The following is a 17,920-nucleotide window of genomic DNA, read 5'->3' on the forward strand; positions in this document are numbered from 1 at the left end:
TCCTTTTTCTTTCTTTTTTTTTTTTAATATTTTTTTTCTTTATTTATTTATGATAGTTACACAGGGAGAGAGAGAGAGAGGCAGAGGGAGAAGCAGGCTCCATGCACCGGGAGCCCGACGTGGGATTCGATCCCGGGTCTCCAGGATCGTGCCCTGGGCCAAAGGCAGGCACCAAACCACTGCACCACCCAGGGATCCCTCTCCTTTTTCTTTCTAATTCTTTTTCCTTTTCTCTCCATATCAATACCCTTTGCTCCTCTCATTCAGTTTCACTTTCCTAGGACAGAACACATACCCATTGTGCCCATGATTCCCACTCGTATGATGTAAGAAGCAGTTTTGAAGAACTGGTGATTGAAGAATTTGTCACAAAATGAAATAAAGATTATTCTGGGGTTATCTTTATCGCCTATCAGTTTGAGCCACAAATACCCACAAACTCCATACTCTTGGCTTTTTTAGAACTTCTCTGCTTATGAACAGGTAATTACCTCATTTCCTGTCATATATTTAAAATAAGAAGTCCTATCTGCAACTAGATAAGCAAAGGTACTGATAATTTAAAAAGCCAGTAATTGTAAAGTCCTTCAGATGTTTGTAAAAGCATAAAAAGTGTTTGATTACTTATCAGTTGGCCCTAACTGACTTGTCAAAGGTTTGCAGTACAAAAGAGTGTGTCCTTCAACCAACAATCCAGAAGGGACTTAATAAGCCTTTGTGTGTGGGGCAGAGTGGTTATTACAGCCTCACTCTGAAGCTACACTTGCCAGCCCAGAGCCTGTTGTAATTTCTAGTCTTAGGCCTGGCCATTGATTTCAAAAGGTCACTACATCCAATCCCTGGCTTCTGACAGAACAGCGCTCAGGGGAAAAGAAGAGCTTTTTAGTGCCTCTCTCTTTTAAAAAATTTAGATTATCATGGTAAAAGACCTTACTACATAGATCTCCTGTCTGGAAGGGCCACCTTTTAATTTCAAGATGCAAAAAAAAATTTTTTTGAGTGGCACATCTGAAAGTCTCAAACGGATCATTTCCTCTTTCTGACATCTACCCAGACTTGATTACTACATGTCACACAATGACTTCAGGGAGGCACATGAGAAGCAGGGGTGAGTGGCTTTGGATACATTACTTAACATCTGTGTATAGAACACATGGAATATAAAGAATGTAATATGGTCCTGGTTCTCTCCCTGAGCTCAAAGCCCTGAAGAATAAAGTTACCTCTTTCTTGAAAGAAGGAGAAAAATATATACTAGTAATTTACTTCTAACCAAGCATTGATGGGTGGGAAAAAGATAAAATACCTTTTATAAATTTTCAACAGTGAAATTCATATGCTAAAAAGATGGTGACAGCAAAGTATTAATTTATTCATGTCCTTCATTCAGCTTAGTTTTGTACAGACAGTATCTGTTACAAGAATGAAAAGGAATAAATATATAACATTTAAATCTTTATTTATTGAATGATATGAATGGATGGGTGGGAAGAGGAGAGGGACAGAGGGAAAGGAAGACACAAAGGGAAAAAGGAAAAAGTCAGAACAATTTGAAATGACAGCATGCTTGCTGTAATTATAAATGATGTACTATTATAACATGAGTACCTTTAGCAGCATATAACTGCTCAAATGAAGTCATTCATATAATTTTCAAATACTTGGTGCTAACTTAATCTTTTTTTTTTTAAATATTCGGCGTCAGAACATGACATCGGACATTGTCTTATCTTTATTACCTACTATTCAGTATTTTGATTTTTCTTTGGAACTAGGGAGACCATAGTAAAGCTTGGGGAAGGATATACCATTTACTATGGAAAAAGTGACTTAAAAATTATTTTTTCAGGATGCCTGGGTGGCTCAGTTGTTGAGCATCTGCCTTTGGCTCAGGGCGGGATCTCAGGGACCTAGGATTAAGTCCCACATCGGGCTCCCTGCAGGGAGCCTGCTATCCCTATACCACCCATCTCTGTGTCTCTCATGAATAAATAAATTTAAAAATATGTTTTTCCTTTGGGGTTTATGGCAGTATAGGAGTAGTCACTAGTCATTGCATAGGGCTTTATTCATGGCAAAGATGGAATATATAGAAGCTGGCAATAATGATTCAAGACCACTAAACTGAGATCCTAAAATCTCCATTCCAGTTCTGATTTGGGGAATAGGAAGACTATTTACATACAAAATTTTAATAATGAAACTGAGAAAGGAAAATACTATACCATATCCTCAGATTCATACTCAGAAATAAAATAAATAAATAAAACAAACAAAACATCCTTTTTTCTAACTAGCTTGAAGTATGAAAACCACTTGGCCCAGGAGGAAAATGAAAGCATGAAGCAGTAAATGAGAAATGCAAATGGTCTCAGAGCCAGCTGGGTAAAAAATAATAAAAGGTATAAAGGTATAATACAGGTATAAGAGGATGCCTTCAATGTCTGAAAACTAGGTTTGTGGATTTTGATTACCAGGATTGACTTTGAGTCACAGCCCTCCCCCACCAGAAGCAATCTGGCAGGTGTAATCCCAAAACACTGAACAATTTCAAAGTCAAGGTACCTCTCATGTGCTTCTGATGACTCCTTTCTATGTAGGGAAACCACTGTGGGAGTTTGAAAATTACAATACAGGAAAAGTATTAGAAGCTAATTCAAAGATGGTTTCTGGTTTAAGCACACATACAATCTATGTTATGCTATTAACTATATTCTTTATTGTTTCAATTTAATTTTTAAGTCATGTTCAGGTTGAATGTGGTGATTTACTATTACTGGGCTGGTTTGTTTTTTGGTTTTTATGCTGTTGTTTGTGGTCAGAAAGGAGAAAGAAAATTTTAAGTTGAAACACTAGAAAGTCACCATATTAAAATATGTGTGTGCATATACTGTTCTTTTTAGTAGTATTAACACCATCATACAGGTTATGAGTTTGGAAGACTAGAAAAACCTCCTGTCAATATCTCTGCAGGTATTTGCAACCTGGTGTTTATCAAATCTACTCCCAAATTTTATTAGGTCTCATTTTCCCCCCCTTGAGTCAGTTTAATTTCAACAAATGAATCATTTCTATTTGGCCGTTACATGGGGGCAATTTTTTCCATTCTGTAATAGGTCCACTCTAACCAAATATCTAGTCAAATGGTTTCTGGAAACACTTTTAAAGTGATCAGGGATATAGGTAGGAGCCAAACAGAAGGCTGCCAGGTTCTATGTGAGATTTCCACCACAGTATGCTCACATTCTTTATGGTATGCTCTCTTTTTCTTTCTTTCTTTCTTTCTTTCTTTCTTTCTTTCTTTCTTTCTTTCTTTCTTTCTCTCTCTCTCTCTCTTTCTTCTCTCTCTCTCTCTCTTTGAAAAGGCAGAGGGATAAGCAGGCTCCTTATGGGGAGCCTGATGGCCAGCATTCGATCCCAGGACCCTGGGATCACACCCTGAACTCAACCACTGAGCCACTCAGGCACCCCTGCTCACATTCTTCCAAGCTTTAGCCGTTCTGATGAAGGGATTTCAGAAGGTGGCAAAAGTACTTGCTGCAGTGAAAATGGTGCTGGGGGTTTTTAGAACCATAGTTACTTTGATGCAGCTGAAACAAACAAAAATGTACCTAAGAAATGACATTAACCCTAAACATTGAGCCAAGAATCTTAAAAGGTTCTGGGTTGTACACTGAGCTTCTAGTCATAGAGCTTTGGAGGTAGAAGCCATTTTTTTTTCAGCTGTCTTCATGCTCAGCCCTGCCAGCTGGGTTAACTCACCCACCATCAGACCTCTCTGGTCTCAGATGCTATTGGAGTCCTGGGTAATCAACACTGACCTTTCCCTTACTCCTCACGGGATCCTAATTATTGGGTCCTCTTTATTCTTCACATCAGCTCTGTGGGCCAGCCTCCCTCCTCTGACACCATGTCTCCCAATCTTGAAATCTCAGCTTCAGGATCCAGGTGACCCATGTCCTCTCACTCTTGGCTTTGTCACAGACATGAATGAGCATTTCCTGTTCCTTTCCTGGTCCTGCAAAACCCAAAGCCTCCTCCAGCTCTGTGGCTGGTACCCAGCCTGTCTACTCAAGACAGATTTCTAAATCATCCGCTAGTGCTCCTGATGCTGTGTGAAATAAGAAGATATCAAGGCTCTAAGGTTTTCTTTTGAAGTTAGGATAAAAGGAATGATGAAGCTGAACCCAGCCTTTGTAAGACTGGGTAACATTGCCCCACAGTACCAGGACAGTGTGAGGCATTCTGGAAGTTGCCATGGAGACCACTCTTGTCTTCTATTTGCTTCTGGAAGCACCAATATACTTCAGAACAACAAACAACTTTAAATTTGCCATCCTTCCTAGAAACAGGTTAAATTAGGTGTGGCGTTAATACCAGCTAGCTCTTCACCAAACCTCTTCTGGTTCTTCTTCCTGGACACACAGCTAGATAGCCTTTCCACGATGCTAGTTCTAGCCAGTAAAATGGGGCAGAGGTGACATGTGTCAGTGCCTGACCAAGACTTTGGAGAAGTAGGTGTGCCTCTTTCACACTCTCCCTATCTGCCTGCTGGGTATTAGTGGTGTAGAGGCCGAGCACAAGGAGGAAGCATCAATGGGAGATGAAATTCTCTGAAATTTAAAATGAAAGAACATTGCTCACTGAAAAGGAACACCTACATTGGCCTGTTAAGCAAGCAAAAATCTCTATTGTGTTTGAGCCATTATTCCTTTTGGGTTTTATTTGGTACTGCAGCTAGGCCTACACTAACTCCTGCAACCAATATTTTATGTTTTAGAGCACTGAATCATTTGAATGCCAGAATTCTGGGACTTCATCCTGGAAAATACAAGAGAGACTAGTGGAAAGGGAGGTAGAAAGGAAGGAACAATAATGTGAATAACTACAGACATCTACTGCACCTATAACTATGTGCCAAGCCCTGTGTTAAATGTGTTACACATAGTCTCATTAAGTTTCATTTATTTCTCATGCCAACTTTAGGTAATAGTACTATTACTATCCCTATTACTCAAATATGAAAACTGAGGCCAGGTTTTAGTCCTCAGGAAGCCATGATTCAAATCTGTTGACTCCATGGCCCAAAGTACTGGACACTTTGCACAATATTATTTTCACAGTGCCTTGTAAAATAGGCTGTCTTATCTCCATTATTTTAAAGATGAAAAAGCTAAGGTTCATGGCTTTATCCAAGCTTACACAACTAGCAAGACTCAGGCCAAAGTTCATTTCTTTCTATCATGCCTTGAATTCAGAATATAGAGGGGAGAGGTCATTTGGATTGAGTTTCCCTCCGTTTCTGTGTCCCTGTCATCTTAGAGGCTAATCTTTTAGCTCTTAGACTATGTGACCACTGTAATCATTGCTATTTACCCACTTTGGAAATATTGGGATTTCTGCCAGATAATGTTCACCAGATTCCCCCAGCACATCACTGAGGCTATTCTTCACACTGGCTTGGCCTACATAACCGTGAGCCCATCCTTTGCCACAGCCTGACTGCAGGGACAGTTCCTTCAGCCAGGGGATCAGTCATGTTCATGCCTAAATGCAGAATGGAAGCCAGTGTCATGGAAGCACACATTTTAATGAATAAAGGAGTGAAAGTAGAGCCCAGTCCACAAATCTACCTCAGAAACTCCTGAAGTCAAGGAGGGCCCTCAGGAATCTTGTTTTTATAAATACCTCTTGATCCTCTGAGAAAAAGTACTACAGGAATGTCAGGGCTGATCAGGGCCCTGGAACTGACTTCAACAAAGATGGAGAGAAGGAACCCTTTCATCACACCCCTCCTGGCCCCTAGAGGGGCTAGTTGACATAGCAAGTAATCCTTCAAGACCCCACTCCATTTCTTCTCCCTCCTGACTTAACCTGGAGGATTACTGGCATATCTATAGTCCATATTTAGGGGGATGCTCACTGTTCACAGTGGGATAAGATGGTAGCATCACATAACCTCCTGACCTAGTCCATGAACCCGAAGGACCAAGGCCAAAGAGCCATAGTCCCATATTCATCCACTTAATCAATAGACATCTGTAGTTGAGAGAAAGCACTGGAGGTCCTGAAGGAACCAGGGCTTCTCTGCAGTGCAGAGCTAGCTGAGTCACAGTGTGAACTACAGAGAAAATGCAGAAAACTGCCGTAGTGCCCAAGGGGAGTTGAGCCCATTATGTTTTTGTGTTTCCCAGGACCAAGGCTGCCACAGCAACAGCCCTGTGTGGTCCCAGAGCTTCAGGAGAGGCAGAAAGAGAGAGTTGCCAGAAAATCACATTCTACCCTATGGAGAATCAGGAGGAGGGGCATGAGTAGGGCAGCACCCACATTCCTTGTAGTCACGTGCATTCATTCTACAGATGGTAGACAGAGTCTTTTCTGATACCTGTCTGATCATGTCATCCTTCTCTGATTTTCAATTGCTCTTGAGATTAAGTCTAACCTCCTTATTGTGGCCTACTATAAACCCAATATATTCCATGTGCCTCTCCTCCATATTCTCTGGAGCTCAGAGTGTAATTATTTTATAGCCTATAAACTCCATGACTAAAATCATGTCTCTTCACTCGCCATTTTATACTGAAATTAGGTTATTTGCCTGACATAGATGGTACTTAACCAGTATTGGTGGTTAGTTGGTTGGTTGGTTGGTTGGTTGGCTGGCTGATTGATGAGTGACTACCTAAAGATACAATATTCTAGCAACAAAGTTAGGGAGGTGCTGGAACAAACCACTTATGTGATTGTTACCCAAGTGCTTCTTTTTGCCATGGTTGGGACAGCATGAGAGACAAGGCACAGGTCACACACCAGTCTTATAGCAGCAAGGGCTTCCATCAAAGACTTACCAACAGATAAATCAACAGAAGTGTTTTGCTATTTCAAATGGGTTTTAGAAAGATATGGGAAATAGGTCAACAAATGAACATAAGAAATTACATTTCACTCATCACGTAGCCTTAAAATGACTTGGAGGAACACCAAAAGCTTTATTTTTCAGTTCCCATCGTTTTACAGTGATAGTACAACCCAGGGTCAAGAAAATGAGGTGGCAGTCCTGAGTAAAATAGGTTTTCCCTGTTCCCAACGGGATGCCAGGTGATCCAGTATGTCTAGAGAGGTTTTATGAGACAGCCAGTGGCCAGGGCTCACTGACAAATAGGATCAGACCACAGCCCTCAGTGGAAGAAAAGCTGATCTCATTTCTGCTAGCACTGGATATGTGACAGTTTTAATTTTGGTTCTTTCCCTATCGTGTTAGGCTTCGCAGCAGAGTCTCACTCAAGATAGATTTTGAGTATAGCATACCCTGGAGGGCATAAGAAAGGATGAACAATGAGGAAGGCAGGGCACCAGTCAGAGTTGGTGAGGATTAAGTGCAATCCACAGTGCTGCTTGGGAAATAAGGAAGTATATCCCAGATAATAAAAAGGAAAATGCTGCATGTGATGTGATGAGTTCCGGGTGTTACATGTAGCTGATGAACTACTGAACACTACATCTGACACTAATGACGTACTATATGTTGGCTAATTGAATTTAATTTTTTTTAAAGGGGAAAAAATTAAAAAAGAAAAACGCTGGCACTGAATTTAACACAGTGGCAATAAGGATCTACCAGTGCATTTAGGCTGAGCTCCTGTTGGTGGAAGGACCAGTGGTCTAACATGGGTTCTCTACTTAAGTGAATTCATGCAATGGCATCTATAGAGCGTCACCATTTTTTAACTATAGAATTTTAAGATTAAGGATGAGAGTGATGTTATTTACAAAGAAGTAGGGTTTTGTTGGATTTTCCAGTGCTGGTACATCAGCAACATGGTAACTGTCAGGCCTTCCCTTGGATACTCAGCCCCACAGATGAGCAACTGTTATTTAAAGGACCTGCCGTGGAAGCCCTAGACATTGTGTGATAGATGGAAAGATTTAACACAGATTCAGTGAGTTTTGCTCTTGACTAAGCTCATTTTCTGCACAGGAGTAGGTGGTTTATTTTCAACACAGGATTTTCACAATTATTATCTTATACTCTTACTGTCTTCTACTTAATAAGAAATTCTATTTGAAAATTTAGTTTCAAAAAATTTTTTGAATGTTTCCACTTTTTAAGTGTCAGTATCAATTATCTAAGGGATGAACTACCCAGTTTTGAAGTGCAACCATGGTAAAAACAATAGAAGTTTATTTGGGAGAAAATAGAATGAGAATAAGCCAGTACAAAATAAAAACTAAAAATCAATAAATCAACCTATGAGATGTATAAGAGGAAATTGTTTGAAATTACATGGCAACCTTTAGATGCCAAACTTTGTCTCCTGAGACATGGGGCACCCTGGTGGTCCCATCTTGCTGCATAAGCTTATTACTATTGAGACAAACCACAGAATATGAGTAGTTGTGAATTCCAATAACACCAACTCAGAACCTCGAGCCAGAGTTCTCACCCTGGATGCTCAGAAGAATCACCTGGGGGGGCGGGGGGGCGGGCTTTCAGACTTCAAGTACTACACCAGAGATTCAGATCTAATTCTTCCAGGGGAGGTCATCAGTATTATTCATAAAGTTCCCTCGGCGGTTCAACTATGAGCTAAGACTAGGAAGCCTTGGGCTAAGAGCAGACAATACAGGTGAGGAAGATAAGAGACAGAGACAGACACAGGGAAAGAACACGCAGCTGGGCATAAATTCTCCACTCAGCTCAGAGATTGGCAAGAACGACAAACCCACCATCACAGTTAAATGTCTCGCCGAGCAATTTATGTAATGTCTAGTGTTCATGACACTAATGTGCTTAGAGCATTTTTACACTTCTGGGTTGTGTCTCTAAGTACCGGAGGTCATTTTAACTGCTAAGCTTAGATTAAATTCATTTCATAACAGTCATGTTTGATATTATCCACAACCTCTTTTCTCATCATTCTGGAGAATTGAGAGGTGACTCAAGCGCAATCACATCCACTTACTTTAATTCCTTGTAATCCGTAGCCAGGGGGTCCAGGAGGGCCAGGCAGGCCTTTCTGCCCAATATCTCCCTGTTGGAAGATGAAGCAAAATTGAAGAGAAGTGTGAGAGGATTCAGGAAGAAATAATGTATTTCTGCTCTTGGCTTCCTTCTAACTAGGGTCTGATCAAGACTAACATCTATGTGACCATAAAGCTAGATCATAGTTTATATAAAGCAGTGCTTTTCCCCAAATTTTAAGCCGCAGAACCCTTGGAAAAATCTTATGCATAATCCAAATATAAGTAAAAAGGCAAGGCAGGGCTACTTGGCCTTAGCCAAAGTGTTGGCCTGGTAGCCTTGTCTGCTTGGGCTTCTTTAGCTGCTCTACCACCAGCCCCTAGAACACCAGAAGTGTGAAGACCACTCACACATAACTCTGTGTAGCCTCTAATATGTTTCTCCACTTCAGTGTCAAGTGCTATTCACTAGGGTTGCAGTTAAAGTTTCAGTGGATCAGTATTGAATTTTTAAGAAAATAGATAAATGAAGCAAAAAGTACATCATTTCCCAGTATGTGTTTTTTACAACATAAGTTCACCCCATGTTTATTGAGGAAAGACTTCTGCGGTCAAATGAGATTGGAAAGTGTTCTACACCACGGTGTGTGCCTCTCCTTGGAGACCCCTAGAACACACAGGCATACCTTATTTTATTGTTCTTCACTGTTATGTTTCCTAGATACTGCTCGTTTTACAGATTGAAGGTTTATGGCCACCCTGTGTTAGGCGAGGTCATCAGAGCCATTTTTCCAATAGCATTTGCTAACTTCCTGTCTCTGTGTCACATTTTGATAATTCTTACAATATTTCAGGCTTTTTCATTATATTTCTTATGTTTATATCTGATCAGTAATCTCTAATGTCACTATCATAATTGTTTTAAGGAACCCTGAACCACACCCATCTAAGACAACAAATGTAATCATAAATGTTGCATGCAATCTGATTGTTCCACCAACTGGGGTGTTTCCCTGTCTCTCACCCTCTCCTCAGGCCTCCCTATTCCCTACAACAATACTGAAATTAGACCAATTTAATAACCCTACAATGGCCTCTAAGTGTTCAAGTGAAATGAAGAGTCACACATCTCTCACTTTAAATTAAGAGCTAGAAGTGATTAAACTTAGTGAGGAAGGTATGTCAAAAGCCAAAGCAGGGATGCCAGGGTGGCTCAGCAGTTGAGCGTCTGCCTTCAGCTCAGGGCATGATCCCGGGGTCTGGGATAGAGTCCTGCATCAGGTTCCCTGTGAGGAGCCTATTTCTCCCTCTGCCTGTGTCTCTGCCTCTCTCTGTCTCTCATTAATAAATAAATAAAATCTTTAAAAAAAAAAAAAAAAAAGCCAAGACAGGCCAAAAGCTAGGCCTCTTACACTGAACAGTTAGCCAAGTTGCAAATGCAAAGGAAAAGCTCTTGAGGGAAATTAAAAGTGCCGCTTCAGTGAATTGATGAAGCATAAGAAAGCAGAAGAGCCCTACTGCTGAGATGGAGAACATTTTAGTGCTCTGGGTAGATCAAACCAGCCATAACATTCCCTTAAGCCAAAATCTAATCCAGAGCAAGCCCCTCACTCCCTTTGATCCTATGAAGGCTGAGAGAGGTGAGAAAGCTGCAGAAGCAGGCTTGAAGCCAGCAGGGTTTGGTGCATGGGGAAAGACGTCCTCTCTTATAACATAAAGGTGCATGGTGAAGCAGCAAGTGCTGATGGAGCTGTCAGAAGTTGTCCAGAAGATCTAGCTCAGAGAAAAAAGAAAGTGGCTATGCTAAACAACAGACTTTCAGCATAGATGAAACAACTCCATTTTGTTAGAAGATGCCACCTAGGACTTTCATAGCTGGAGAGGAAAAGTCAATGGCTGGCTTCAAAGCTTCAAAGAACAGGCTGACCATCTTGTTCTAGGCTAATGGAGCTGAGGACTTTAAGTTGAAGCCAGTGCTCATTTACCATTTCAAAAATCCTGGGGCCCTTAAGTATTATGCCAAATTGACTTGGCTTATGTTCTATAAAGAGAACAACAAAGCCTGGATGATAGCACATCTGTTTATAACATGGTTTACCTAATATTTTAAATCTACTGTTGAGACTTACTGCTCAGAAAAAAATGATTATTTTCAAAATATTGACAATGCACCCGGTCACCCAGAGCTCTGGGTGGAGAAGGAGGATGAGATTAAGTTGTTCTCATGTCTGTTAACACACCATCCATTCTGCAGCCCATGGGTCAAGGCTGGGCTGCCCTAAAGCATTCTTAATTAAGGTATATTCATTGGTTTATTTTAGACATAATGCTATTGCACCCTTAATAGACTAGAAATATAATAGTAACATAAATTTTATATGCACTGGGAAACCAAAAAATTCATTGGACTCTCTTTATTGTGGTATTTACGGTATTGTGGTAGGCTGGAACTGAACCTGCAATACCTCCAAGGTATGTCTGTAGGAATATATTGGAGCCTCTAAGAAGTCCCACAATAGAGAAGTTCCCAAATTAACATTTGATGGAGTAAGCTTTGAGAAATGCTGGATTAATGTAAGCTACTGTATAAGTCTTTTTTTCTTTCCACTACAGAAAAAAAAGCTTTATTTTTTTTCTAATTGTAAGAGGCACACCTGCTCATTGAAAAAATAAATTAGAAATAATGATGAAAATGAAGAAGAAAAAATAAGCCTCTCTTTCCACCACCCAGTGATAGCAATTACTAACATCTTGGGAGTATCTTTAGCCACAGAAAATAATCTAGAAAGTTAAGAAATCATCTATTGCCAGAATGAAGCTGATGGACTGAAAAGGATAAACTAAGAATCTTGCTAATTCTGGGATCCTCAGTAAAATCTTTGACTCATAGATCCTTTCCCTTCCCTCTCTGCTAATGGGGCTCAATTCACTTCTGTGCATTTTGGTCATGAAATTTGAATTTGTAACAGGTGCCTCATTGACATCCATTTTCCCTATGAACATGCCTAATACTTCTTTATTTTACTATTTTAACAAATCAGAAAATTATTTGTTGAGCACATGAATCAACAATTAAGACAGGCCTTCTCAACCTCTGCACTATTGCCATTTTGAGCTGGATAATTCTTCATGAAGGCAGCTGTCCTGTGTCCTGTAGGATATTTAGCAGCATCCCTAGCCCCTCCCCAGTAGATGCCAGTAGAATTCCTTCCCCTGTTGTGACACTCAAAAATGATTCCAGACATCCCCAAATGTTCCCCGGGGCAAACCAGGGAGGATAAGATCTCCCTCATTGAAAAGCACTAGATTATAAGGATGAAAGGATGAGGGACCCCTGGGTGTCTCAGTTGGTTAAGTGTCTGCCTTCAACTCAGGTGGTGATCCCAGGGTCCCGAGATCAAGCCCCACATGGGGCTCCCTACTCAGGGGGGAGTCTGCTTCTCTCTCTCCCTCTGCTCCTCCTCCCTGTCTGTGCTATCTCTCTCACGCATTCTCTTTCTCAAATAAATGAATAAAATCTTAAAAAAAAAATGAAAGGATGAATAATCATCATATTGGAGATGACAAAAGAAAGAGAAATAGAAATGAGAGCAAAGGGAGCAGAGGAAGTTTCTCACACCTTCCATGGGACAATAAATCTAGACCTTGACATAAGGCCCCAACAGAGTAGACTCTACATATAGGACACAATCAATCTATTAGTGGGCATTCTGTTAAAAGGCCAACTGAGGCACCTCTGACCAAAGTAAAAACGTGCTCCTTAATGATGGCACAGCTGCTAAGAGACTAGAAATATTTTGAGCCTTTTGCAACCACTTTCTTAAGAGACACTTTCTAATTTCTTCTGGGGAAGCAAAAAAAGTGGCTTTATAAACTTAAATTATCTACTTTACTGAAAGCTACATAATATGAGAAAATGAGGCTTTTCATCAACACTCAAGAACAAATAAGCCAACATTAAAATAAACATTTGCTATGAAGTTAATGTTCACTTGGCTGGCACAGATGGTACCTGACCTTCACACAGAGCACAGACCTAAAGACTCACCTTTGGCCCTTGGGTTCCTATGCCCCGAGGCCCAGAGGGGCCTGGGGGTCCTCTGACACCAGGCTCTCCCTGAAAAGACACAGTGGATGACAAGTTACTGATTTAAAACAAACAGAAAAACTTTATGTTGTATATTTTATACAAAATGTCATATTTCATATTAAACATATTTTATACAGATTTTCATATATAAAAATATATTTTAGGGCAGCCCGGGTGGCTCAGCAGTTTAGCACTGCCTTCAGCCCAGGGTGTGATCCTGGAGACCCGGGATTGAGTCCCACCTCGGGATCAATGCATGGAGCCTGCTTCTCCCTCTGCCTGTGTCTCTGCCTCTCTCTCTCTCTCTCTCTCTGTGTCGCTCATAAATAAATGGGTTAAATCTTTTTTAAAAAAATATATATATAAGATATATATATATAAGAGATATATGCATATATATATTAAAGCCCAAACCCTTGAATTTGACTAAGATATTAATTGAACCCCCTTCTCCCAAATCACTTTCTTATACTTGACAAAGGGAGTGTTATTCCCCTTTGTTTTCATTTCTTAGTGCCATTTGTGTCAGCTTCCAGCCAACTGATACGGGTCCATTCCAAAGCAGTCGGGTCAGTTAACTTTTGACAATCTTAAAAGGTATTTTCTTCAGAACTCCCTTCTCTGGAATTTGGAAAAGTGCTGCCATTGTGAGTGGAGGGAGAAAGAAGAGACAAGAATAAAAAGAAACCATTGAAAGAGATAACCCCATTTTGAACTAGTTGCTTTTACTGCTTCATGCAACAAAGCTTATGCTAGTTGGAGTTAAGGATGAACTTTGTGATACTTCTGCCCTAAAAGCAGTTGCAGCTGCAGGATAAGTTCTATAAAAGCTTTTCAGATTGCCCAAAGCCTTTTAGAACAGGCAACTAGCCCAGAAAAGTGGTAGGGGCTGATTAGGGTAGGCCAGCCCTTTCATTAGATCTATATGAGATGTGAATGATAGAAAGAAGCAGAGAAATGAAAATCTCTTCATTAACCACCTTCTATGTACTCAGAACTATGCTATGCATGTTCACATATCTTACTGGATGTAATTTAGTACTCAAGACAACCCTGTGTTATAGCGATGACTAACTTACCTAACGTCTCTGAACCTCAGTACATTCATCAGGTACATACGAAATCATACTTATATTTCCTGGTGATGACAGGAAGTGAGACAAAGAATGTGTCTCTCTCACAATGTCTAGCTGATATCCAGCTGAGTAGGTACTTGGGAAGTATTAACCCCTCACCTCAGCAGGTTTGGGTTTTTTGGTTTTGTTTTTGCTTTAAGATTGATTGATTTTAGAAAAAGAGAAAGCAGGAATGGGATGGGCAGAGAGAGAGAGAATCTCAAGCAGATTCCATGCTGAGCACGGGGCCCAACATGGGGTTTGATCCCAGGACCCTGAGACCATGACCTGAGCCAAAACCAAGAGTGGGACACTCAACCAACTGCCCCAATCCCAGCTGTTTTTTTAAAGAGGAAACTAAAGTTAGTCTAAAGCATCACAGCTATTGGAAGGCAGGACTAGGAGAACATGGTGAAGGAGGTACCCTCCTAAGTTGCTAGTACAGCCACTTTGGCAAACAGGTTGGTAGTTTATTAAAATGTTCAACATTGGGGCACCTGGGTGGCTCAGTGGTTGAGCATCTGCCTTTAGCTCAGGACCTGATTCCAGGGTCCTAGGATCAAGTCCCACATTGGGCTCTCCAAAGGGAGCCTGCTTTTCCCTCTGCATAGATCTCTGCCTCTCTCTCTGTGTCTCTCATGAGTAAATAAATGAAATCTTTAAGAAAAAAAGGTTCAACATCAATTTACTGTATGATCTAGTAATTTCACTCCTGTACCCAAGGGAAATGAAGACATATGTCCACACAAAGACTTAGATATGAATGCTCTTAGCAGAATTATTCATAATATCTAAAAACTAGAAACAACCTAAATGCCCATCAATGATAAATGGATAGACAAAATGTGGTATATTCAGCAATAAAAAGTAACAAACCCGCAGTTACAAGCTACAACACAGATGAACCTCAGAATTCTCAATGAAAGAAGCCAGATCTATGGGACCACATATTGTCTGATTCCATTTCTATGAAATGTCCAGAAAAAGCAAATCTACGGAGACAGAAAGTAAATCCATGACTGTCTGGGACCAGGAATAGGAACTAGGATAGGATTAAGTGCAAACTGGCATAAGGGATTATAAAGGGTGAGGGAAGAAAATGTTCTAAAACTGATTTATGGTGAAGCCATACAACTTTAAATTTCCTTTAAAAATCATTGAAATATATACTTGGAATGAGCGAGTTCTATAATACATTAAATATGCCTCAATAAAATTATAAAAGGAAAAACCAGAAAGAAACCAAAGCCAGACTTTGAAGCTAAATCTCCCAAGCTCTTTGCCCTAGGTCCTGTTTCATCCATGTTCTGTTAGGAGCTAAATAGCTTATAGATTGCAACAGTGCAAAAATCATGGATTATAAGAAATGATGAAATTATTTAGCAAAAATAGTTCATCCTTATTTAACTTGACTTTCTACTTTTAAATCCTAAAATACTTCTAGAGAAAACAAGGCCTTAAAAGAAAAGGAAAAGATTTAAACATTTTATTACTAACTTGATTCTTTTAATCCCTGTTTTCATAATTACCATTTTCCTTGTACTTACAGGCCACTTTTATGATTCTGGTCTCCTGTCTCCATCTCTTTCACATAGTACATGGTTCCTTTTGAGACCACAGGTACTAATTATCTAACACCTCTCCTCCTTCTGATTCCCAGCTTTGAGTGACCCCATGTTTCTCCCAGCTTAAATAATCACTCCTATCATCAAGAGCTCCAAGTAGAGAACACAGCTTGTCCTGTACCACATGCATTTCTGTTGTCTCTCCTTTCTTGAGTATCTGATATACCTTTAGAGGGAGTATCTGTAAGTTCACTGGGGAAGGGTCTCCAGCTATACCTGACTGATTCACACACTTGCTGCATTTTGACACCTTCCAGCAAAGCAGAACCAAGATAAACAGTTCAATACATTTTACCCAGAAGCATTGAATGTTTTTATAAAAAATAATTATCTTCTTTGCCTGGTTGCTGTGAACCCCACCCCAGATACAATGGTTCCCTCTCTTGTGTTTCTATTCACCTCTGCCCTTCTGTGGTGAGGCTGGAAGCACAGGGCTGCAACCCTGTGTGGTGCAATGGGGAGTACACAGGCCCACCCAGAAAGCATGCTGCTAAGAAAAACAGAACCTATATCTGAGCAAGTCTCTAAATCTGACAACCAGAGGGTGTAGAAACATGTTAACATCGTAAGATTAGCATCTACAGGACCCTCAAAGACAAGGAAATCATCCACACAGAAAGCTCAAGGAAAAAACAAAGGATGACTAACCTTTGATAAAAAGAGATTTAAGAACCATCTCAATCGAAAGCAATGTGTGGACGTCATCTGGATCCCAATTCAGACAAACTAACTGTAACAAATTTGTAAGACAAGCTGGTCAGTTCGAACCCTAGATATTTGATGACACTAAGGAATTATTCATGTTTTCGAAGTTTGCTAATGATATCTCAGTTATGTTTTTATAAAGAGCCTTTATATTTGAGAGACAAACGCTAAACCTTTCTATGGGAGATGTCCGGGATTTGCTGTGGAGTAATGCAGTGGAACACGGGGAAGAGGAGAATGGAACAAGGTTGGCCACATACTGAAAATTGTTGAAGTGTGACAGGTAAATGGGAGTTCATTTTACTAGTCTTTCTACTTCTATCTATGCTTAATAATTTTCATAATACAATGTTTTTAATAGTATTTTTTAAGATCCACAAACAATTTCCAATAAAAATCTCACCAATAAAAGTGAGGAAAGGTTACCATGATGTTCACCATTAATAAGGAGAAGAATACAAGATTTTAAAGATAGAAAGACGGACAAAGGATTAAAGCACACAGGTGGATTCAGTATCATTAGAACTTACATGTCTTTCATGCATCCTTGGTATGTCTCAAAAGTTACATGTCTTTTAAAAACTAAGAATATGGAGACAAGGTAGAAGATCTTTTTTTATTGAGTAATATTTCTGTTAAGAAGGAATTCAATACTCTACAGTTCAATTCATGATATTTTTTTAATGATAATTTTAGTTAAAACTTCCTTCTCAATTAGTGTTAATCATACTAATACACACACACACACACACACACACAGACACCAGATGGGAAAGCAAATGGGAAAAACAGTTGAAATAAGTTGTGAGTGTACTTTAGGCTAGCCTTGTCCATGCTCATTATTGCTATTCATTCTCTCTCTTACTCAGTTTCCCTAACTCTCATCATGTAGAAGAGTCTGAAGGCTGAGTGCAGACCTTGTAGACATCGTATTGTCCTTTCTATTCTTGAACCATGGCCAATGAACTTTGATAGCATGATGCCCACATCATCTGTGGTGCAACAGTGTTTACCTCAAATAAACTCTCCATTCTTATCCATATAATTGTTGACATATAGCTCTGTTTTATCTATCCAAACAATCTTTGGTAACCTTTTCCCCTAGGTAAATATAATCTGACATATGCATTTATTTATCTGGTAGACTTTAAATCAGTCTTAGCTTAACATATTCTGCAGATGTTACCGTTGGTCTATAACATAGTATTAGGGTTGTTCCTTGGTGTTTCTGTACCATACTTTTTAATAGATGGGAATATCAGGCACTTAATGAGCTATGTGAATCCACAGAGACAGTGTCTCTCTACTATGATACAGTCTTAAAAATATATTATGTCTTATGTTCCACGGGCCATGTGCCCATAGAAGGCCACAACACCCACAACACCAAGTGAATGGATACAAGAGGACCATGGTCCAGACTC

General features: G+C 39.9%; 1 protein-coding gene across 1 annotated transcript in view; it reads right to left on the minus strand.

The window, feature by feature from the left end:
- The window catches only part of COL28A1 (collagen type XXVIII alpha 1 chain), a 160,500-nt gene that overhangs the window by 48,261 nt on the left and 94,319 nt on the right, over nt 1-17,920 (minus strand). Inside the window, exons 26-27 of the mRNA XM_072764384.1 lie at nt 13,010-13,078; nt 8,964-9,032 (exon numbers count right to left, since the gene is read on the minus strand). Of these exons, the coding sequence (XP_072620485.1) occupies nt 8,964-9,032; nt 13,010-13,078 (138 nt within the window). The remainder of the gene's footprint in view (nt 1-8,963; nt 9,033-13,009; nt 13,079-17,920) is intronic.

This window comes from Vulpes vulpes, chromosome 7, assembly GCF_048418805.1.
Source record: "Vulpes vulpes isolate BD-2025 chromosome 7, VulVul3, whole genome shotgun sequence".
In the NCBI taxonomy this organism is placed as follows: Eukaryota; Metazoa; Chordata; class Mammalia; order Carnivora; family Canidae; genus Vulpes; species Vulpes vulpes.